The sequence below is a fragment of the Bactrocera neohumeralis genome, chromosome 6 (genome assembly GCF_024586455.1).
Source record: "Bactrocera neohumeralis isolate Rockhampton chromosome 6, APGP_CSIRO_Bneo_wtdbg2-racon-allhic-juicebox.fasta_v2, whole genome shotgun sequence".
NCBI classification, from domain to species: domain Eukaryota; kingdom Metazoa; phylum Arthropoda; class Insecta; order Diptera; family Tephritidae; genus Bactrocera; species Bactrocera neohumeralis.
The window spans coordinates 67,796,633-67,822,466 of NC_065923.1; the positions used below are offsets into that span (position 1 = coordinate 67,796,633).

The following is a 25,834-nucleotide window of genomic DNA, read 5'->3' on the forward strand; positions in this document are numbered from 1 at the left end:
TCACACGACTGCCACATTGCGATTGACGACGATTCGGCGCTGGCGCTGGCGATGGCGATGGCTCTGGCGAGGAATCAAGTCAAGTACTCCCTGCAACCAACTACTCGCATGCAGCATGTTCTTGCTACACTTGCTTGTTGTTGTCGTCTTTTAATGTTATTGTGTGCTGTTGTCATTCGTTTTGGTGTAAGCTGTGTGCGTGTAGTGCCATTCGCGCCCATTGGAAATGAACGAGTTATTTGACTTGGCGGTATTTGTAGCAAACGTGCGCTTATTATGTGTGTTGTTATTGTTGGTGGTGGGTGTTAATTTCGGCAGGCCAGGCGCTCCATTATTAGTTCCGGCTTTCACTCGTGTGGCGCGTTCAGTGACGTCTTCCGCCGATTGCCTGTGCATTCGTGTGTGTGTGTGTGAGTGTGTTTATGCCGAATGCGAAAAATTGCTGAAGCTTTTAAAGTGTTAAAAAGTTGCTGGCGGTACAATAAGCTTTTCGTTTGAAACAGTGCTGATATTTGCTGGCGCAAAGTGGGACAAAATTAACGTTATTTATGAAAGTAGAAATTTGTACGTTACCCCAACACGTACGGAATGAGATAGATACCGAGAGTTGAAGAGGGAAGCGCGACGCATTTGCAGACAAAAACAGAAAGAGACCGAAATGCGTGAGTACAAAGAGCTTGACAAGCTGGCCGACAGGGCTACGCTCGAAAATTCTGCGAAAAAATGTGCCGATTACCCTTGTAGAACCCCCAGAGGTGATCTAGTGACTGATGCCCAGAGCATACTAAAATGATGGAGGGAACACTTATTCAGCCTGCTGAACGGCACTGAGCGCATAACATCAGCAGATGGTGAACCCGATTCCACAATCGATGACAATAAAGCGGACCTTCCACTGTGCGACTATGTAGAAGTTCGAATAGCCATTATCCGTCTGAAGAACAACAAAGCGGCGGGGCCGATGGATTGCCGACCGAGCTATTCAAATACGGCGGCGAAAAACTGATAAGGAGCATGCATCAGCTTCTTTTTCGAATATGGTCTTACGAAAACATGCCCTACGATTGGAACGTAAGTGTGCTCTATCCAATCCATAAAAAGGGAGACACCAACTACCATTGGATAAGCCTCCTCAACATTGCATCTAAGGTTCTATCGAGCGTATTGTATGAAAGACTAAAGTTCAACGTCAACAAACTGATTGGAGCAATACCAAAAGCTCCGTCGAGATCGGGAAGAACATCTCCGAGCCATTCGATACCAAACGAGGTTTCAGACAAGGCGACTCCCTATCGTGGGATTTCTTCAATCTACTAAATATATACATATATTTATAATTCGAGCTGCAGAGCTAGAGAGTGAAGGTGCAATCTTCTATACGAGTGTTCATTGGATCAACAACCGCGTCGTTAGTTCTGCTTGCCTCAGACGAGTGTAAGACGAAATATCTCTTGTCATCTCATCAAATAAATAGTCGCCGCACTAGTGAATTGGCCCCCACGTCACTGTTGAGAGTGATAACTTCGAAGTCGTAGATAATTTCATTTATCCTCGAATCAGCATTAACACCAGCAACAACGTCAGCCTCGAAATCCAACGCAGTATAACTCTTGCCAACAGGTGCTACTACGGACTGAGTAGCCAATTGAGAAGTAAAGTCCTCTCACGACGCACAAAAACCAAACTCTACAAATTACTCTTCTTCCCCGTCCTGCTATATGGTGCAGATGCATGGACAACGGCAATATCTGATGAGTCGGCGTTACGAGTTTTCGAGAAAAAGGTTCTGCGGCCTTTGCGCATTGGCAACGGCGAATACCGCAGTCGATGAAACGATGAGCTGTACGATATATATGTATAAGACGACATTGATATAGTTCAGCGAATTAAGAGACAACGGCTACGCTGGCTAGGTCATATCGTCCGAATGGATGGAAACACTCCAGCTCTGGGAATAATCCACGCAGTACCCGCCGGGGAAGCAAGAAAGAGGAGAACCTTCACTCCGTTGGAAAGACCAGGTGGAGAAGGACCTGGCTACACTTGGAATCTCCAATTGGGACCAAACAGCGAAAAGGAAGAACGAGTGGCACGCTGTTGTAAACTCGGCTATATTCTTCGAAAATTGTAAGTGAATACCACAACCAGTTTTGAAGATGATGAGATTATTTGTAAGAACTTTTTCACATAATATTAAATTTTTCACAAAAATTACTTTTTGTTGGGAAGCAGCCATTTTGTCCGAAATAAAAATTTATACTAGTCCTTCTATCATTATCTGTATTGATTTATTCTAACAAAAAAGTTTTTTGGGTTTTAGATGATTTTAAACAGAAAAATTTTCCCAAACACTTCTTTTCAAAGTTCCTCGTGGTGGTCGGCGACGGAGCCAAGGTAATTCAAAAATATAAAAAGAAAACAACAAACACAAGTATTTATGTTTAAAATGTTCTTTTTCTTTTATTTTAGTATTTTTTTTAGGATTTTTCTTCGATTTTTTTCTCATTAGTAAGAATTATGCTTATAATAACTTATAATACTTTTTAATGATTTATATATGTATGTACTATAATGTATTATACAACTTAGATTATAAATCAACAGACAGCAATCGCTTGCATGTGTTTTGTGTGTGTGTGTGTGTGTGTTAATGTCAGCTACATACGACGGCTAGGACTACAATTTTTAGGTTATGTCTGCACTTATCAAGATAATCAATTCTGCTGTTCATATGAACTTATGTAATCAGCTTATTTTTTAGATTTATAATTAAATGAACTTTAAAAAACTTATGCTGTGGCAAATATTTGTTTATATTAATATAATTTTTTGTATACTAAATATTTTATGAAATTCTTTACTTTTTGCGATTGATGTTTGTTGCCAATGGTTTTGTTTGTTGTTCTTATTTTTAATAAAATTTTAAAAATTTTAATTTATGTGTCTTTTTTAAAACACACATTTTTCCGGCATAATAAAACTGTTTTTATTTTTTCGTTTATTTGGATTTCGTAATTCATTTACTTTTAAACATTAAAATTTGATTTGATTTTGTTGCAAGGGCTGACTAAGTTATTTTCCCATTTTTGTTTATTTTTTGTGTTTCTTTTCACATTTTTTAATAATCCGGTTTTTATAATTTTTCTTCTAAATATTTGTTGTTTTTTTAGTTTGTATTTTTGCAATTTAGTATTAATTTGCAACAAAAATGTAATTATTTTTACAATGAAAGTGGAAAAAATTAAGTATTTAATTACCTACAGAAAAAATAATAATTTTGACGTTTGGAATTAAAATTTAATTTTTAAACATATTTTTTTGTGGTTTTTGGGATTTTCTGAATATATGTATGTATTTTGTAACTAGAATATTATATTTTTAATGAATTTTATGGAAATTACTGGAATATAATTATGCAGTGCTGCCATATTACGATAAGAATGCAGGATATTTCAAATGTAAAAATAATAAAAAAAATTAAAAAAAAAATAAAATATTGAAAAAAAAATAAAAATAAAAAAATAATAAAAAAAAAAAAAATAAAATAAAATATTGAAAAATTATCAATGGAAAATTAAAAATAATATTTAAAAAATAAATAATTTTAAAAATATATTAATAAAACAAGCTAAACAAGTAATAATTAATAAAAAATAAATAAGAAAAATTTAAAAACCTAGAAAAAAAATTATAATTAAAAAAAATTGAAATTAAAACAAGTAAATAAAACATAAAAATTTAAATTATGATAAAAAAATTTAAAGAGCAAAAATAATACAAAATAAATTAAATATAATTATTGTTCTAACAAAACAAATTAATAATACATTATATTAAATAATTCGAAGATTATTTTCAAAAAAATTAAAATATAAGTTTTTTGAATTAAGAGTAGATTTTAAAAATAATAAAAAAATAATAAAAAAACAATAAAAAATTATAAAAATAATAAAACACTAAAAAATAAAAAAAAAAATAAAAAATAAATAAAAATAACAAAACAAAAATTGAAAAATGTAAATTAAGATTAAAAAATTTAAAGAAAAAAAAGAATAATACATAAATTTAATTACATACATATATAATAAATGATTCAAATATTATTTTCTCAATTTTTTTTATTTCATACAATAATTTTTCAATTTTTGTTAATAAGATTTTTAACTTATACACATACATATGTATGTATATTAATAATTTTAAAAATTTAATTTTCATTAAAAATATTTTTTTGGCTACTAAAATAAACTTTCGTTAATTAGATAACGTAATTAATTATTAAAAAATATTTAAGATATAAAAAACAGATTTCTTTAAAAACTTAAAATTTTCTTTTTCGTTAAATTTTTGTAAGAATTTTCTATATTGCTATAAAAATAAGTGTTATGGGAAATGGAAAGAAGAATTAAAAAAAATATACATACACACACTCGTATAAAAAACATATTATTCTAAATATATTTTATAAACACTATTTTGTCTCAAAAAAAAATTACTTATTTTCGTCAACATTCAGTTTTTAATTTTTTTTATTTGAAAAAATTAAAGTATCATTTTTTTTTAAAAATTTTTAATAAAAAAAATATTCAGTTTTATTTCTAAAAGTTGTTTGTTATAAATAAAAAATATATATACATATGTGACCTGGTCTGCGGAAAGGGGGTTTTGGTGTCAAAAAATCAATTTTCACGAGTTTTTTTTTTCACGAGTGGTTTATTTTTAACAGCGGTTTCCCAGAAAACTAATTTTCGCACGTCACATATTTTCTTAGTTTTAATAAAATTTTGAGTTTTGAAAAAAATTGACGTTTAAATAAAATGAGTTTTCGAAAAAATTAAGTTTTGAAAAAACTCTAGGTTTTGAAAAATTTTTATGGTTTTTGAAAAAATACAATATCCAAAATAAAAAAAAATAACAATTAATAAAATTTTGAGTTTTGAATAAAATTGATTTTTTTAAATAAAATTTGAGTTTTTAAAAAAATTTAGGTTTGAAAAAAATTTTTACGATTTAAAAAAAAAATACTATTCGAAAATAAAAAAAATATAACGCACCAATAAAATTATTTATTCTCCAAAAATTTGATTATTTCCGACTTCAATTTAAAAAAATATGACACTAGTTAAGAATTTTTATGTATTTTATGTAGTTGTTCAATATTTGATGCACCAAAATTTATTTCGAAGCACTAAGCAATATCATTTACATATACATATATGTATGTACATACATATGTATGTATGTACATATATCTATAATTTTTCAAGACAATATAAATATGGTAAATTATAAAAAATTTTAATAAAAAAAATTATATAAAAATTTTATTAAAAATTATATAAAAATTTTATTAAAAAAATTATATAAAAATTTTATTTAAAAAAATTATATAATTATATAAAATTTTTTATGAAAAAATTATATAAAAAAAATTATATATTAAAAAAAATTATATTAAAATTTTATTTTTATTAAAAAAAATTATATATATTAAAAAAAAAATTGTATTAAAAAAAAATTATATAAAAATTTAAAAAAAAATATAAAATTAATTGTATTAAAAAAAAATTATATAAAAATTTTAATGAAAAAATATTTAAAGAAAATTCTAAAATAAGAATGGCACTAATAACCCAATAATAATATAAGATAAAGATATTTTTACGAATCCGTTTCGAACGAAAAATGTAAAAACAAATTATGACACGAATAAGCCATTTAAAGCAAAGGAGCTGCATGCATATTAGAGCAGGTCGATTACAGTGAGCTAAAAGGAAAAAGAAAAAAATCGCATATCAGGGAAATATTCTACGCATCATCCTTAGAGTCCTAAGAGACTATGAGTCTAAAACCGGTTTCAAGCCAGCGATGTTTAAGGCGAAGTTTGTTAGGGATTATAAAGATTTTCGTCAGTTTTTGAAATATTTCTTCAATTTATGACATTCTATTGATCATTTGTCGGAATCAGCCAGATCGGACAATTATATCACATATCTCCCGTACCACCGATAATTCAGATTTTTTAAACCTCGCGATTTAATAGTAAAAAAAATCAACCTGCACTAATGCATACATATACCTACATACATACATACATACATATGTATGTGTATAAGTTCTTGATTTCTTCAAGAAGTATTATTGTTTTGGCATTCAGCAGTCTCTTGACGTTGTAAATGACAGATTTTGCTAACAGGCGTTTCAGACAGCCGTCTAATTGAGTCAATTAGCATTTTACATACATATGCATAACAGTATAAACAATTGACTAAATAAACGGTACAGTTTCAATACGCTAAACATTTAAAATTGTCCATAAATGTTGTCAATATATATAAAATAGTGCCGTTATAAGCCAAAATTTTATACAAAAATCCACCAAATAATGCAAAAATGTCACAGAGAAGTATGCAACGTAATAGAAACAAGGAAAAAACTACAAAAAAAGTAAAATTCTGCATATGCCCATGCAAGAAGAAGCTAAAAATAGAAATATTCACAAAAAACTTAAAAGAAATAATGCAAAACCACAAATTATGAATTTTTTTTTTCAAGTATAAAAATTTTTTATTTTCACATTGGTTTGGATTGGGTGTATGTGTACGAGTGTGTAAGTGTATGTGTTTGTGTGTATTTATCTTTTAGGGTCACAGGCCAATTAAATTCTCTCATTAGCGATAAATTAAAAGTAAACAATTAAAGTAAATGTAATAAAAATCAAATAAAATGTATTAATGATGAAAAATAATTTTAAGTATACATATCTACGCATTTTTTACAGATTATACTATACATAGTTGTTGCAAATATATATAATTATTTTATATAAGTATTTAATTAAAATTAAAATTTAGCTGAGCGCAGTTGCACAACGCGTTGCTTATTTCAAATTTTCATTTTTGTTTATATTTTCTTTTTGTTTGTTTGTTTTTCTCTCTTCATTTTCATTTACTATGTATGTATATAATAATAAAATATATTTATAGGCATATTTACAAGTGTTAAAAGTACAATATTTTATAACAAAACGCACACCACACACCAGCACTTGCGTCTCAGCGAGCAGCTTCCAACAAGAAACATAGCAGCAACAAGTGTATGCATGTATTTGTATGTATATATAATATATACAATATGAATGCGTGTGCGTGCGCATCGCGCTCATTCATTAATTATAACTTTAATTACAAGTATGTATGGGTGTGTTTATGATTTTTTTTATTTCATTGGGCTTTTTTTCATATCTATATTTATATACATATGTATATACATATATATTGTTTTGTATGCATTATTTTGCTTTGAAACTTACTGTACTAACAATAAAAATCGTATAAACTACATATTTACAAAATCTACGCGTGTACGTGCTTCCGTGCAGGTGTCAAATGCTGCGAGGCACAAAATTTTTATCTCATTTCCGAACAGCCACAGTAGCAGCAGCAACTAACTGTGGCGAGAAAGAAAATGTTGTAAATTTAATATTTTACTTCTGCACACTGTTTTTTTTTAATTGTGCCTTTTGCCAGTTTTTGTTGTTGTTTATATTCATAATTTCTGTAATTTTACTGAACTGTATGTATTTTTGGAAATTTTTGGAATATTTATATTTTTTTATTTTGAAAAATTTATTATTTTTTTATTTATTATATTTTTATTTTGAAAAATTTATTATTTTTTATTTTGGAAAATTTATTATTTTTTATTTTGAAAAATTTTTTATTTTTTTATTTTGAAAAATTTATTATTTTTTGAAACTTTTTTTTGAGAAATTTTTGTAATTTGCATTATTTTTAAAGTATTTTTCATAATTTTATAAAAAAAAATTTATTTTTTACTTTTATTTTTCATAAAAAAAATTTTAAATTTATTATTATTTTTTAGTATAGTTTTGAAATTTTCATTAATACTAGAAAAAAATTATTGATTCTGCAGTTTATTAATTTATAATACTTTTTTAAGTAATTTTCATTTTTATTTTTTAAGAAATGTTTGCAATTTTCATTACTTTATATAAAAAAAATTGTATTTCGCTGTTATTCTTTATAAAATTTTTAAAATTTTCTTTAATACTAAAAAAAATTTCTTTGATTTCGTATTTTTATTAATTTATAATAATTTCTTTTAGTATTTATAATTTTCGTTATTATTTTTTTAAGAAATTTAGTACCTTCATAACTATTTAAAAGAAATTGTTCTTTTTTAATAAATTTTTGTAGTTTTAAACATTTTGTAACAAATTTTTGAATTATTTTTAAATAATTTTTTGAATTTTTCATAATTGTTTTAAATAATTTTTTTGGTAATTTTTATAATAATTATTTTCATTAAATTATTTTTTTATTTAACGAAAAATACAAAATTTGTTTAAATTAATAATAATAAAAAAAATTTTAATTTTTTAATAGCAATGTATTTCTTCATTATTATTTCTAAAAAAAAAATTATTTTTCATTAAATAAAAAAATTTTATATTGAGAATTAAAAAAAAAATTAATTTTCAGGATATGTAATTTTCATTAAATCATAAAAAATGTAATATTATTTATAAAAAAAAATCAATTGTAATTGTCATTGCTATTAAAAAAAAACCGTGAAAGCAACTGTCATTACTATTTCCTTAAAAAAAATTTTGAAATTTTCATTAAATAAAAAAAAAAATTTATATTGATTATAAAAAATTTAAATATATGTAGTTTTCATTATGAATTTTTATATTTTTGCATAGTTGGCTATTGATTTTTACGTTTTTGTATATTTTGTAATAATTTGATTTCTCTTATTTTGTTATTTTTTTACAGTCTTGCGTATTTTATTATAATTTTTTAAAACATTTTTTTTTTGTAATGTTCATTATTATTTAAAATAAATTGTATTTTTCATTATTTTCTTTTTCTATTTAATTATTTTTTTATATTTTAATATAATTTTTCATATTTTATTATATTTATTATTTTAAATTTTCAAAATTACATTTTATATTATTGCATTTTTTGTTATTGACTACATTTTTGTATATTTTCATTATTATTTAATACAAATTGTATTTTTCATTATTTTTTATATTTTATTATCATTTCTTATATCATGTTATTTTAATTTTTTTATAGTTTTTCATATTTTATTATAATTTTTGAATTTTTTTTTGTAATTTTTATTACTATTTAAAATAAATTGTAATTTTCATTATTTTTTTATATTTTTTTTTACTTTATTACTTTTTTATTTTATTTTATTCTTATTTTTTATATTTTTTGTTTACTTTATTACTTTTTATTTTATTTTATTCTTATTTCATTTACCATTTTTTATATTTTATTATTATTATTTTATATCTTATTACATTTTTTTTATTTTTTATTACTACTATTTTTTTGTTTTCAATTCGCTTACACCAATTAACATTTTCTATGCCTGCATAGAAAACGCGTGCAATAAAATTAAAAAAAGTACATTTATAGAAAAAATAATTTTAGTGCCAATGCAACAAAAAACGCCTGCACTTGCGCCTTGCTGACGCCAACACCGCCACACGCTTACTCGCTAACGCTACAACTACGACGCGGCCACAACACGCACTAGCGCACTAGCACTACCTACTGCTTTCTTCACATATTTACACATTTTATATTATTTATTAACTATATTAACTGTTTAATTGGATATTATCTACATGTAGTTTAATTAAATTACTAAATATAATTATAATTATGTTTAGTTTTTTATTTTTATTTTTATAATGTACATTTTTTATAAATATAGCGACGTAATTTTATAATTTCAATATTTAGTGGTTTTTTATTTTATATTTTTTTTTTGTTTGTTTGTTTAGTTTGATTGTGTATAACAATATTTATGAACTAGTTGTTTTAAAACTACTTTTTAATTAACTTTTAAATTTAATTTTACTTTCAATACGTTTTTGAAAATGAAAAAGGTAAGCATATATATAACAGTTTTTTAATTTACACATTTTATTTTTTATTAAATTACTATTATTTTGTACTTTTTTTTTAGAAATTTTACAACTTTTATTGTTTTTTATTTTAATTTTACTTTTTTTGTTGTAGTTTTCTTCATAACTTCATATTTAAATTTCAATTTTGCTGCTGCGCTCACTTAGTAACTTAACTAGGCTAGTTGTGTTATTTTTGAAATAATTTCGTTTTTGCGTTTCGTTTATAGAAACATTAAATATGTATTTACGAGTAGTAGTAGTTTTATAAGTAGTTAAATTGTTGTTGTTAATTTTTCACGTTTGCTTTCTGCTATATTTGTTGCTTTTGTTTGTTGTAATGCACTTAATTGCACACAAAACGCAAAGAAAATAAAAGTAAAGGGAGTAAATAAAATATGTATTGAGTACATGTAGCAATGTTAGATAATGTGCAGAAAAATGTTTGAAAAGTAAAAAAAATGTTGAAACTGGGCTAAAAATAAGTTCGCTTAAAAACATTAATTCAAGTATAAACGCTAAAGAGGAGTGCAGCAGGTCATTTCTTCCCAGCTGATTTCAGTTTTTTATATGCAATTTGCTGCACTAAAATAACGCCAATGAGAAAAATACAAAACAAAATATATTTCAGAATTTTCCACAAGCAAGCGCTGGAATTCAGCACTTTACGCTGCATTAAAGTGTAATTAGCGTCTAAAAGAATATTATTTAAAGTAAATAAGTAGAAAAGGAGACAAAACTAATGCCTAAAGGCAGCTTAGCGCTGCGCTCTTACGTTTTTATAACTAAAAGATAGTAATAAAATCAGGTAGTAATTAGTTAGTGTAGGCTGCAAGCGCACTAAGCGGTTTGGCACACTTTAAAAAATCGATAAATTGGGAGTAAAGCGCAAAATGTCAAGCAGAGTTTAAACGAGAAACGCGCAAAATAAGTTATATTTGCATTGAGTAACAACTTTATGCTTTGCGGCAGCCTTTTGTATAACATAAACACAAGATATAATTTTTCGATTTTTTTCTGTTTGAAAAATTATCAATTTTTTTTGAAAATCAATGCTTTGTTTTATATTTTAAAAATTATTATTTTTTTAATTATTTTTATTAATTTTTTAAATTATTTTTCTTAATTTTTTAAATTATTTTTATTAATTTTTTAAATTATTTTTCTTAATTTTTTAATTATTTTTATTAATTTTTTAAATTAATTTTCTTAATTTTTGATAATTTTTTTTTCTGAGTTCTTATTCTCTTTTTGTCTTATTTTTTCGCTTTTGATTTCAAACTCTTTAACCGCATTAAACTTTCATTTCCATATACCCCACACGCCAGTGCATATACACCACACCATATTAAATTATAAGATATTATTCTTACACCTAAGCATTGCAGTCAGTAACTAAAAAACAAGTAATTCTTTGTATTTATATTAAAAAATTATTATTTACATTGACTTGTTCTTCGAGTTTTGCGCATTTGATTTTTTATTGCTTTTATTGTATAGTTTTAATTGCTATATAATACAAAAACAGCAGAAAATTAATTTAAAAAAATTAGCAAGTTTGATACGGTATTATATATGTTATATATAAATAATGGCTTATCAACAGATAATTAAGAAACGAATGTTAAAAGAGAAAGTGAAATAGAGAAATTTTTGCAAACAGTAAATTATAACGCGCATGTAACGGTGTGTCGCAAGAAAGTGTTTGCTTTTTTGTTAAGAAAGTATTGTATCTACATGTACATACGTCTGTAGTAATGTCAACTGTTATTAGAAAATTCGGTGCTTTTAAGGAAACTATTATTTTTTCATTAATATTTTTCAACACAGCAATGCGTAGCTTTCAAAATTTTTCAACATTTTTATAGGTTTCAAAATTTAAGTGCAGTAATTAAGTAGCTAATGTAGCTCTACAGTTTTTCTGAATAAAATATAAGTATTTTGAATTTAATGTAAAGTTAGGTTATGTTATGCGCTCAGCAGTGACAAACTTTCTGTTTCCGACAATGCTAAAGAAGCTGGAAAATTGAAAAGCGTTTATTTTAACATTTATGGATTTTCGAAACTTTTGTAGCATATTTTTGAAGTCTTTTGAATATTTATAATAAATTTTTGAGAAATATTATGACTTAGTTTAATTTTTTATAATACACTTTTTTAATTTTTTTAAATTATTTTGCAAGAAATATGTTTTTTTCATGAAAAATAATTTAATTCGAAGAATTAGAATATAATAGGAAAGTTTAATTTTTTTTAATGAAAATGTTTAATTTTTAAAACAAATTGTTTAATTATTTTGCAAGTTTTTAATTTTATGAATATAATAGGGAAAACTTTAAATTTTTTGAAAGATTATTATTTTTTTGCAAGAAATATTCTTAATTTCTGAAAAAAAAACAACATTCAATTTGAAGATTAGGAAAGGAAAAAGTTTAAATTTTTTACACATTTTTTACAAAAAAATTTTTAATTTTTCCAAATAATTTTTTTTTTAATTTTTTGCAAAAAAAAATATTTAATTATGAATTGGAAAAATTTAAAATTTTTTTGCAGGAAAAAATATTTACTTTTTGCAAGAAATTTTGAAAATCATTAAAATAAATTTTTTAATTTGCGAAATAACTGTCTTAATTTTGAAAATTTAATTTAATAAATTTTAATTTTGAAATTTGAAAATTTTTCATATTTGAAGAGAAATATTTAATTTTGAAGAATTAGAATATAATGGAAAATTTTAAATTTTTAAAAGAAAATTTTTTTATAATCTTTTAAAAAACATTAAACTCTTAAAAAAATTTAAAATTTGATAAATTAGAATAAAATAAAATGTCAAAAAACAAAAAAAAAAAGATTAGCTGCCGCTTTTTGCAGTTACCGCCAATTTCAATATCCATTTGCAATTTTAAAGAAATTTTTTTGAAATTACTAGCAATTTTAAAGCAAAAGTTAAAAAATTAAAACAATTAAAATAATAAAAAATTAAAAAAATATTTCGTAATTAATTTTTATCAAATAGTTTTTTATTTAAATTTTGAATAAATTTTTGGTTTAAGTATTTTTATTTATTTTGTTTTGGTATAAGTCTCAAAGCAAGAAAATTACACTTTTATACAGTTTTAGTATTGAAAAATATACAATTCAGAAATTTCCATTGAAATACTAATTTATAAATTAACTTTTTTATGGCAAATTGAACTCATAGTTTATATTAAAAAGTTTGGATAATTATGATATTAAAAAATAATTGTGTTAAAAAAAAAGTTTTTGAACATTTCGCAAATATTAAAAAATGCTATGCATAAAAATTTGAAAATTAAAACGCTAAACCAAAATTATGCTACAAAAATTTGTTTAAAACATTTTCAACGTTATAGCTTTTGTTGTAATACATGCCAGTGCTTGACCAGATATAAAACTGGTAGCATACCAGATATAAAACTGGTAGCATGCCAGATATAAAACCGGCAACATTTCGGCTAGATAGAAATGGCTTTCGACGTTGTGTGTTTCAAAATTTTCACTGTTAATAATAGTTATTCAAAAGTGGCTACAAAATGTATGAAAATTAAATATTTCCTTGGCTTTATTTGCTACAAACACTTCAAATACTGTTTTTATTTGTTGTTGGTTGCAAAAATAATGCTTTAAGCTTTCTTGTAATTAACTAATATATTGATTTCTATCAATTATTCACACGCACGCGGTAATTAACATTAATTAGGTATTATTTACATTTGCATTGAACTTCATTATTAATATTAGTTACCGTTAAACTAAAAACTTACGCTAATTCAAGGTTTCATTGTGTGTGAGTGTATGGGTGTGTATACGTAGCTAGAGGGGTGTAGTGGGGCGTTTTAGGAAATTGATTGATTTAACATTAATGTGTTTTTGTTGCGCACTGTTACACAGCAACATAGCTCATACATATATTTACTATATATAAAACGCTTCATCAACAGAATTTGTTATTATTGCTTTTCGATTCGTTAAGTTTACTTGTTTTACGCACTTTTTTTTGGTACTCTTTCTATTTTGTCTGTGCAATAAGCCAGTATATATACATATACATACATACATACATATATGTACATGTGTGTATGCATTATTGAAGAATGCAACAGCAAACGAATTTTACAAAAACAATTCACAGTAGTCATAAAAAAGTTGTAGGTTAGGAATAACAGAACCTTGTATTGCATTGAAACGAAATCAATTGTATATTGCATTTGTTTGCTCATGCGCCTCCGGTACGTGTACTTTAGTAGAAGAACTCTAGTTTTCGTTCTTGCTTGACTTATTAGCAACCTTACCAACACGTCTACGCTGTACTGTGTCTCACTACAACATATTAGCTGCCGCCGCGGCATACTTTTCCACCACATTAACATCGTACATGTCGTCATTTATGCCTGTTACGCCTTTGTTCCCTCACGTCGCCGACTCACTGCCACATCGCGCCGCTACCAACACATCGTCTCTGGTCGGTGTGTCACCACGCGCTGCGTTGACATTCACACTTTTTGTCGCAGTTGTTGTTGTTTCTGGCTCATGCAGCCACTTATGGTTAGAGCTAGTCGTGCTGGTGGCACGTTTGCAGATGCTTGCACTGCTGCTGCTGCTGACAACACCACTGCGTTCGGGACTTGCCTCACGCGAAGAGGCGCGCGAAGTGGACGAGGATGATGAGGAGGAAGAAGAAATTTCCTCTAGACAATTGTCCAAATTGTCCGTGGACGAGATGCTGTTCGTACGGTTCACATAGAGATCACAGTCTGTAACGGTTGTTGGAATGAATGGTTGGTGAGTAATTTGTATAGCATTAAACACCAGTATTGTGTAAATTGAGCGGAAAGCACTTTTTCAGTTATGTTTTGTTGCACTTATACTAGTTATATAATATCGGTTATATCAATGGTATGTATATTATTTTGCAGTGTATGAATGAATAGAATGTTGTGGAAATGTTCACTCACCTTTTTTGAGGTTCGCAAACTCACTTGCGGCGCTGCTCAGCGTTGCCACACTCTTCTTCATATTGCGCAATAGTTTTAAACGTTCGCAAAGCTTCTCTTGCTGTTTCTCAAGTAATGTGGGTGCTGCGCTAAATTGACCTAGTTAAAAATAAAATTGTATGCTATAATTATCTTCTTTTTTTTATGACAATTAATGTAAATAAGAATTGGGTAGCCATATTACAAAAAATTAATAAATTATTTTTATATTTAAATTTTATTTATTGCGAAACTTTTAATTAAAAAAAAAATAAAATTAATAAAATTAAATAATTATTACTTTTTATTTTCTAATATTTTATTTTATTTTTTCATTGTTTTTTATTTTCTATTTTTTGATTGAAATTTCCTATTTTTTATTATTTCTGTTAGTAACATCTTTTATTTTATTTAATTTAAATTTTATTTATTTCGAAACTTTTAATTAAAAAAAAAATAAATTTATTTTAATTTAATTATTCTATTATTTTTTATAATAATGTTTTTCTATTAGGTTTTCAGTTTCCATTAGTTCTTATTTTCTAATATTTTTTTATTCTATATTATTACTTTTTATTTTGTATTATGTTTTTAATTGTCTAATATTTTATATTATTTTTCTATTACTTTGTTTTTTATTATTATTATTTTTTTAATTTTTCACAATCATTTTTTTATTTCATATAGTTTTTAATAATGTTCTATAATTTTTTTATTTTCTACTTTTTAATTGAAATTTCATATTTTTGTTAGTAATATCTTTTATTTATTTTTATTTTATTTAAAAACTTTTAAACAAAAAAACATAAAAAATAAAATAAAAATCCTTTAATATAATAACTATTTATTATAGTTTTTTCTATTAGTTTTTTATTTTTCTTTTTTTATTTTCTAATATTTTATTTCTCCACTCTTTTTTATTCTCTTTGCTTTTTATCCCCTATTATTTTTATTTTCTCTTGGATTTTTTCTATTTTTTTTATTTTTTATTTTTTTTTTTCATTTTTTATTTTATTTTTTATTTTTTATTTTTTTTTTTTTATTTTTTTTATTATTATTTTTATTATTTTTTATTTTTATTTTTTATTTTTATTATATTTTATTATTTTTATTTTTTTTTTCTATTATTTTTTATTTTCTATTACTTTTTTTATTCATAATCATTTTTTATTTTATATTTTCTAATTGAAATTTTATTTTTTATTATTTTTTTGAATAAAATCTATTATTTTTTTAACTTTATTAATTATTTTATATCAAATTTTTTTGTTTTATAACTTTTTTTCTGTTTTTTAGTCCTTATTTTTGCGACCGTCCTTTTTGTACTTTTTTATCAATATTCTAATTACTCCCTTAATAAATTTTATTATTTTTAAACTTTTATTATACTTTTTCAATTAAGTTTTATATTTTTTTACTTATTTTTTTGAATTTATTAATTTATTGTTCGTTTAATTTTTAACAAGATTAATAACAAATGACAAAAAAAATGTTTAATTAAATATTTTATATATTTTATCACTTTATTATATTTCAAATTATTATTTAAATATGTTTAACCATTTGCTATAATTATTTACACATATTTTTGTTTAATTTTTTTTTAAATATTTTTCTATAAAATATTTATTTCATTTTATCACTTCATTATATTTTCAAATAATTATATTTTTATTTTAATGTCTCTTATGGCTTTCCCATAATTTCTACTATAATTTGCATATTTTTACTCACCTTTTCTGCCATCGTCTTCGTGGTTAACATTCGTCAACGAGTTATCGCTCACATTGCCACAACTGCTGCTGCTGCCTGTGCTACTGTTCAACACTCCCGACACCTCATCATAAGACACGCTATGCCGCTGCTCTTTGTCGGAGCCGCTATGTCGACGCTTGCGTTCCGGCGAATTGAGTGTATACTTGTTGAGTGTTAGTGTTGTTGGCGATGCTGACAATTGTCGCGCCATCTCCTCGGGCGAAGCATTCACAATGCTATTGTAAGCTTGCACGAAGCTGTTGTTCAACGAAGTGGGCGTCATATGTGCCGTTGGCGTCGTGGCCGTGCTACTAACCGCCGGTGGTTCGGGTGTTGATGGCGTTGTGCTGTCCGTTGATAATTGCATACGCTTACGATACTCATTGATGGAGAGCTTACGTTTTGGCGCCGGCGGCGGTTCGGGTGCATTTAGCTGCGGATTGAGACGTGGATCGTGGCTAGCGGTTCTTGTGAGCGGCAATTTTAATGGTGTTGGCAATTTGTTGGCAACTGGCGACTCTAGTGGTGTTGCCACAGCAGTTATACTTTCAGCGGTGGACGCGCTATTGCTCGATGTGTTGTTGTTCGTTGTTTTGCTGGCCGCCCCCGTAGGACCACTGCCACCAATATAGGTGTGGGCTGGTGTTACATAGCCGCCCAATGTGGTGCTGTAGCTCTTCACTTTAGTGTCCAAATATTCAGATAGGCTGATATTCGCTGAAGTACTGGCTGTTGCCGCGGTCATGGCTGTTTTGCCGACGCCACCGCTCGGAGTCACTGACGGACCACCTGCTAACGCGGATGTTACGGCGCTCAATGTCGGCGGCACTATGGCCGAAGGGTTATCACGCAATTTGCCATAAATACTATTGTAGGTGGACGCTGCAGAATTGACGCCTGCGCTGTTACCAGGTAGTAAGACACCAGCGGCGCCGGGAGAATGCATTGCGGTTGGCGCCACTGTAGCCGAGGATGGCGGCAAAACCGTTACGTTGCCGCCGTTGGCCGAAGACAACGTTGGCAGTGTTGACTGCATATGCACTGCTGCGCTCAAATGACTAAGCACTGGCTGCATGGGAAGTGTCTTTAAGAGGTTATGATTGTGTGTCGGTAGCGACGCTGTGCCTGCAGAGGGCGGCATGGCTGGCGTTGGCACATAGGTGGCGATGGGCGTACCCATGGAGGCGTCCACATTACCGCCAGGCACCGCACCAATGCCACTGAAGTAAGCGGCCATGAGCGGTGGTGGTGGACCGCTGACGACGACATTATTGAAGTGCGGTATGGCGACATGTTCACGCACATAAGTGGGTGGTGGCAGCGGCGATACGTGTGCGCTAGCTAATATGCCGTTATGTTCAGCGACCGCAGATTTGTGTGCGGCTAAAGCATCTTTTTCCGCACCGCCACAACTGCCACCGCTGTTATGTCGATGCCGACTGCCGCCACCCGAAGAGGACGAAGACTCGCGTCTCTTACGCGCCGCCAGACTACTGCTGCTGCTACTTGAGCAGGATGAGGTCAACATATCCTCGCGACTGTCTCGGCTGCCGCTGTCTTTGCGATGCCGATTGCTGTTGCTGGTGACGGCATTCACCAAAGGCAAATCTTTCGTAAGTTCCTGCTCGAAATTCAGCTGACGCTTCTTGCTGATGGGCGGCGGTGGCGTGGGTGTTGTTGAGTTGGCCGCAGCGGGTGTTTGTGATTGTGACACTGCAGTGCTGGCATTCGATGATGACGACGTGGTGCGATGACGATGATGATGGCGCTCTTTATCGAAGCGATTATTGTCGCGTTCGCGGCGTTCATCAGCGCGATCTTTGGCATCGCCACCAGCAGACGCACTGTTGCTATTGGTCGAGTTGTTGTAGTTCGTTGCACTGCTATGTGTTTGTTGTTTGGCGCTCGGCACCGGTGTGGAGCTGCCGCTACTTTTGCCGCTGACATAATCCTTTTTGTGCGATGATGATGAGGACACCTTTTTGGAACTAGAACTGGACAACTTGCCACTGTGCGCCGAAGAAGAACGACTGCTACTGCTGCTACGCTCCTTGCCGTTGCGCTCCTTCTTATGCAATTTCTTAGTCGAAGACGAGCCACTGCTGCTCGAATTGGTCAACGACTTGGAAGCGCTGCTGTGTTTGCTGCTGCTGCCCGCACTTTTCGCGGTGTCGTTATGCGCATGCGTAGAATGATGACTGTGATGCGACGAATAATTCGTTGTGGCTGACGATTTGTTTTCCGTTAACTTGGCACTTTTACCCACCAACTCGTTGGCGCTACCGCCAATCGCTGTTGTTGTGGTGGAATTCGTTTTCGACTTTTTGTTGTTGCGTGACTGTAGAATCAGTATATTCTCCTTGTGGAAGGAATGCAGACAGGCTTGTATGTCATCATCGGTTAGCGGTACTTTGCGTTCATTGCTATTATTGTTGTTAGCGGCATTCTGTTTGCGTGGCGCGAGCGCCGTCGATACGCTACCGCTATTCGGCAATGGCGTTGCCACATTATTGACACTAACAGTACCAGCTTCCGAGTTCGTCGCGTTGACGGCAGGCGCTGCTGGTGTGGCGCTGTTGGTGTTTGTAGTTATTGACCCAATTGTTGTTGTAGACTGTGTAGTAATTGGCGCCTGCGCTGCTGCCGTTGTAACTGGTGGCGGTGGTGGTGGTTTGCGCTCAATAGCAGCTGCTGCGGCTGCCGCTAAAAATGTCATACAATTCGGTTGTGTGGCCGCGGTTGAAGGCGTGTTCGGCGCGCAGTTCTCAACTTTAAACGTCGCTGTCGGTTTGGTTAATGCGGCTGGTGAAGCAGTTGCAGCTGTTGTTGTTGGCACAATGTCCTTATCGTCACTGTGCTTTGACATTTCGTGCATGCGCGCTGATAACGGTTTTAGCAACGAAGTTTGTTGCACCTCCGTCGCTGTAGCTGAGATCTCCACTGTTGAGGTTTCCAACTTGAGACGTTTCTTGAGCGGCTCATCGGACGAAATCATGCTGCTGCCATCGAGTGTGAGCAATTTTAATGGCGATGTTTTGGTGGGTGTGGTGGATATGCGTTCCTGAGCGTCCACAGGCGCAGTGCTGTATATAGACTCCAAGGCTTGCGAAGTTTCCACTTTATGGTTAATTGCTGTAAACGTCTGTAATTGCTCTTCCTTCTTTGGTTGCTTGTATGGTTTTTCATCCGCCACAAGAGCATTTTCTTCAGTCGGCGCAGATTTTATGGGCTTTTCATCCTCCGCTGCATTGACTTTAGCTCCGTCTGCTGCTTCAGTTGTAATTGAGCGTTCAGCAACTTCATTTGCGGCCTCTTCCTTCTTCACTTGCATTAATACCATCTCCTCGAACTTATCACCCGCCATGCTTTCTTCGCGCTCCACATCAATTTTAACATCATCGCCGCCACTTGTGTCTTCCGGTTCAATTTTGACCAGATTATCTTCGGGGGCGAGCATTTGCTGATGTCCTGGACTAGGCGAACGCAAGATATCCACATCATCGTCTTGATCAATAAGCATAGCGTCGGACTTTAGCTCTTCCGCTGCTGTCTCCAGCTGTTGCGGCGCTTCCAACAAGCGTTCTACCTTTGTAGTTACTTCCTGCTTAAACCTTGTATCTGTCACATGTGCTATTGTTGTTGTTGCACTTGTTTGCAGCTCATGTACGCCAACGCCACCTACGACATCGACATCATCGCGCTCCTCCTCTGCATCATCCTCCTCATCATCGACTTCCTCCTCATCGCTCGTCTCAGCCTCATGCTTTATACACGCACCTGACGTTACGCCAGCGTTTACATTCATCACATCCACTTCGGCATCGCTACCCGCTGCCCTTGTCAGCATACCGGCGGTGGGTGCCGTTGCTGTTGGTTCTGCCTTGACTAGTCCAATTACTGGCGACTCGAAAACGTTGCTAACGCCAGCTGCCGGTGAAGCTACACTGCTGCCGCCCACATCTTCCTCCTCCTTCACGTCGCCACTGATGATAAGTCGACGCTTCTTCAGCGGCGTCGTAAAGCCATTGGGCACATTCATCACCGCGTTCAAATGAGCGGCCGCCGCCGCGGTTGTGGGTGAAGCATGTTGCAAGCCTGCGGACATCGCTGCAGCGGCAGGTGTTGGCGTCATCGACTCATCTGTGGTGGTTTCCTCGCTGATCGCTTGGCGCAACCAACGTTTCTTGACCGAGGAATTGTTGCTGCAAGTGCTCACCTGCAGCGGCAGATGCAGTAGACTGCGTGGTGTACCGCCAGCACCAGCGATTGTGGCCGGATTATAGACACCGCTGTTGCCGCGCTCTGTTTGCTGTATGAACTCTTCCACTTTCTGCGCTGCCATGCTCAGATTCTCTGGTTCATCTACGCTCATGGGCGCGCCACAATGCGCATCGTTGGGCATATAGCTGGCATCCGGCTCGTTGTGCTGCTTTCTATAGTCACACATTGTCGCCGCTTGTACCAAAGAGTCCAAGCCAAGCATTGCGCCAGTTGGCAAGGCTGTTGGTTGTGGCACTAATGCGTCAGCGCCGTTACTATTCGTCGCTGGTGGTGGTGTTGGCGCAGTCGGCGGCGGTGAGTCACTACCGCTGGTGTCGGCATCTACTTGATTCAGCAGCCAATTGGACATGAGCACTTTCTTCGTTTTCGTTTTATTGGGGTATTTGAACTCACCACTTGGGCTGGCGCCGTCCATGTGCTCTTGCAGCGGTCCAACTGCCGCTTCGATTAGCAAGCAGGCCGAACTCACTGGCGTGGCGGGCGGTGAGGCGCCATTGCCACCACTGCTTGTCGTGCGATGTTGCGGCGATTTCAATTGCTCCAGCGCGTAGTGCGCCGCGTACTGTTGCTGCTGTTGTGCGGTTGGTGATGGCACTGCTTGCGGTGATTGTTGTGGCGTCGGCGACATTTTCAGATTGGGATTGGCGAAAGCGAGCAGCAGCCCCGCGGCCTGATCTTCGTTAGTGGTCGCGAGCGTATCGCTGTGCTCCGCTTGCGTATGCTGATAATTGGGTGCTGTGGTTGCTAATGGCGCCGCTGGCGATAACAATGATGTGGACTCTGCCTCCGAATGCACATTGGCATTGCCAGCGCTATTGCCTGTGTCGTCAACGGATTCGTTGCTGCTGTTCATGCGACTTTTGCGGCGTTTGCGCGCCTGTGCGCTGTGACCGCTGTACGATTTGTGTGCTTTGCGTTTTTTCTTGCGCGCATTAGCCGCCGATACGCGTCCGCTGCTGCTGCTCAGCTCGCCCATGCTACGTTTGGTGGGCGTGGTTGGCGAATTACTGTTGCTATTGCGTCGCTTGGTGGCGCCGGAGGACGCACTGCCGCCAGATTTGGTTTGATTTTTACGTTGCTGGTTGCGTTCCATTTTCTCAATCGCACGCAATATGGCCTCCATTTTACGATCTTCGCGTGAAAGCTTTGGCTTGTCTTTGGAGTTTGGTGTCACGACTGTTGAGTCATCATTGACGCTACCGCTGCTCGTGTTGTGTTGCTGCTGTTGATGATCGTCCTCGGAGAAACTGGTGGAACGCGAGCTCGACGACTTGGTGGCAGGAGTTTTATGGCTACGCGCGCTATTCGGTGGTACGTACGCGGCGTGCGCTGCGTTGTTGCTGTGCTTCTGTGGCGACTTCGGGCCAGCATTAGGCGAGGCGGCGCCAATAGCAACGTGGGTCTGCGTCGGTGGTGGTAGATCAACTGTGGTTAAACTTTGTGGTGGTTGCTGTTGTTGTTGTTGCTGTTGCTGCTGCTGATGCGCAGCCTCTTGCATGTTGCCATCTACGATATCCTGCTGAGCTGGCGGCATGGGGGTGGCAACAAAGTATTGTGTCTGTTGCTGCTGCTGTTCGGCCTCACTCGCCTCAACTCCGCGAGACGTTATGGTTTCAGGCGTGATAACAACAACACTACTGTTATTGCTTATTGCGGCGCTTGGCGCTAACGTTGCGCAGCTGCTGGTTAGCGTTACAGCAGTGTTGAGCGATTGCAGCGCTGCCGCCGCGGCCAAAGACGCATCACTTATTGTCGGACCAGTGAGTTCGCTGTGGTGCAGTTGTTGCTCTTGCGACTGTTGAATGAGTAAATTCGTCTGCGGCTGCGTCGGGCCGCTCGCTGGTGCCAATGCGGTAGGCGTTGTTGTTTCAGCGCTGGTCACCTCTTGCAACAGGGGTGCGCTTACGTTGTTGGTTATAGCTGGTACTTGTTGCTGTGGCGGTTGCGTTGGCAGCTGCACCAATTGCTGTGACGGCGACAAGAGCAACGGTGTTGGCAAAGCGCCTAAGATCTGCTGGTGTTGTTGCTGTTGCTGCGGACTGTGTTGCACAAAGAGCGCGCCGGTGCTGCCGCGCTGTGCGCCCGTTGCTGCTGGTACGGACTGCTGCTGCTGAGCTTGTTGTTGTGGTTGCGACTGCGCCTGTGGCGTCGGTGAGTGCATGTGTAAGGTTGTAGGTGACGGTATCGACACGGATGGCGACGATGACGAGGTACAAATACCCGAATCATGCATTACGCTCGAAACCGAGGAGGTGGCGCTCATATTGCCATTGTTATTGGGCACTGCAGCCGACGCGGCAAGCGCATGCGCCGACAAAATGTTAAGACCACCATTACTTTTGTACGAGCTATTGCTCAGACTGGCGTTCATATTCAGCGGCGCTGTAGGCAAAGCAACGCTCGGGCTATTCATGCCAGGTGCGACGGTTGTGCCGATGCTGCTGTCACCACTGGACGAAGTCGAACGATTGCGATTGATGTTTTGCGCGGCGCCTTTCTTCTTATTGCTGCCGGCTGGCAACCCACCCATGGTCAGTTGCATTGCCGCCGCGCTGCTGTTGAGCTGTACGCCACCATTTAGGGTGGTGGCGAGTGATGACTTGCGACTGCTGGATTTCGTTGCGCCGCCCGCGCCCAAAGACTGTTGCGTCGGCGGTGGACCGAAGAGACAATCCTTGAGTAGGCCGCATGCGCATGCTGTGCTCGTCGGCTGCACAATGCAATTGCTGGCGTTCGCCTTTTTGTTATCAATCGCCAGCAAATCGTGTGGCTCATGCTTGATGGTGATCTCGGTGCTGGCGCGTATGCGCATTGTTGCCACAATGAAGAGGTGTATTGTGCCCTTCTCGAAGAGATGCTGTATTTCGGCATTGGGGCGACACGAGCGACGCACGAAACGCGCTTCATTGCCGTAGGTACGTGTATCGACGCATATCTCCGGACCCTTGAGATAAGCTGGTTGTGGCGGCAGCGGCGGATATGAGCCATCTTGGTTCATCGTTTGCATGGGCGCCTCTGCGTCCGGTAACTGGTAGAAGAAAATGAAGGGACCTGGCGTTTTATGCGCTTTTAACGTAGCTGCTAGAAAATTGCTGGGCGGCGGCGAATTCATATTCACCGACGCGTTTTGTGTTTTATACTGCGGACTAAGCATGTATTTGCCGCGCAATTCGAAGATGGGGCAACTCGGCGCAATATCCATGTTGCTAATAAGTATTTTACCGCCTGCATGTGGCACAGTGGTGGCACGATTCTCCAAACCATTATTGCAGCACTCTTTCAGCGCGCGATTCTCCGTATTTAGTATGCTTTGCAGCAGACTCGGTTGCTTGGTGATGGCATGTAGACGCGCACGCAACTCGGGCGAATAGTGATTGGTTACGGCCAATTCGTAATTCTCAATCCATTGCCGCAAATTGGCTGCATGCTTTTCAGCAGCTGTTGCGGTGGCGCTCAGGCCATCGCTACTCTTTGACTTGCGTTTCGTTGTCTTCTTGGTGGCGCCCGAGTCTTTGCGCGGCGGTTTGCCACCTAAAGCAGCCAGCTTCTCGGCTTTTTTGGATTTCTTACCAGCAGCTGCATCTTTGGCGGTTTTCTTCAGTACCTTACCTTTCTTGGTCGTGCCGAGCGTCGTGGTAGTTGGCATCCCATGCATGTTGCCGTCAGCACCACTACCCAACATAAACGCATTTGAGTTACTGCCGCCCAGATGCCTTTGTTGTCCATCTTGCAACTGATAATTGCCACTCAGGTTGCCTGCGCCGCTAGCGCCACTTAAGTACGCGCCAGTAGAACCGGTCGCATGTGCTGACTGTGCCGAAAGTAAAAGCTGAGTTTGCTCTTTGCGTTTCATTAGTTGCAGTGCACGTGCTCGCGCCTTATCCACCGGTCGCGGCTGGCATACTTCACACTGGTATTCATCGGGTATATTCTGACGATCGATGCCCATACAGTCGACATGCTGCCACACGCTGAAAGTGTCAAATATGTATTTCAGTATTATTTCCCATGCAAACTAATACCAGAAAATTATGGATATTTATATACAAAAAAATGTATACATAAAAAATAAATTTAATATACAAAAATTAAATAAAATAAAAAATATAAAAAATAATAATTATAAGCAAATAATGTTATTTTAAAACACAAAAAATTTTAAATTTCATGAAATAAAAATTAAAAATATAAAAAGATATATGAAATAAAAAAATTTAAAAATATAATAAATTAAATTATTAAAATTCAAAAATTAAAAAAAAAACCAAAAAAATAAGAAATTAAAATTGAACAAATAAAAATACTAAATAAAAAACAAATATATTTACACCAGAAAGTAAATAAAAGAATTAAGAAAATATTCTTTTAGAAAAAATATGAAAAAAATCTAATAGAATTAAAAAAAATATGAAAATAAATAAAAAACATTTAAGAAAATAGTAATTAAAAAAAATATGTATAAAAAATTTTAAAGTACAAAAAATCGAAATTTTATTAAAAGGTACATAAAATTTATATAATATAACTTTAAACATAAAAGTATAAGAAATAAAAAAATACAGAATTAAATGAATATAAATTAAAAATTTTAATAAATAGTAAATTACATTAAAAAATTAAGAAAATAAAAATAACAATGAATAAGAAATTCCAAAAAATAAGAAATTAAAAAAATAAATAAAAGAGTATGAAAATATTAATTAAAAAAAAATAAAAAAAGAATATGAAAATATTAATTGAAAAAAAATAAAAAAAAAATCTAATGACTTTCAAAATAAGAAAAAAAAATAAAAATATTAATTAAAAACATATTTATGTATGTATAAAAAAGTACAAAAAAGTTGAAATT

General features: G+C 33.4%; 1 protein-coding gene across 5 annotated transcripts in view; it reads right to left on the minus strand.

Moving 5' to 3' along the window:
• Positions 1 to 12,531: 12,531 nt before the first annotated feature.
• The window catches only part of LOC126762498 (serine-rich adhesin for platelets), a 234,692-nt gene continuing 221,389 nt past the window's right edge, over positions 12,532 to 25,834 (minus strand). For all 5 annotated transcript variants that reach the window (XM_050479285.1, XM_050479283.1, XM_050479282.1 and 2 more), the window contains 3 exons: positions 16,684 to 24,956; positions 14,932 to 15,069; positions 12,532 to 14,730 (listed from right to left, as the gene is read on the minus strand). In XM_050479285.1, coding sequence (XP_050335242.1) covers positions 14,387 to 14,730; positions 14,932 to 15,069; positions 16,684 to 24,956 — 8,755 coding nt within the window. In that variant the 3' untranslated portion in view covers positions 12,532 to 14,386. The remainder of the gene's footprint in view (positions 14,731 to 14,931; positions 15,070 to 16,683; positions 24,957 to 25,834) is intronic.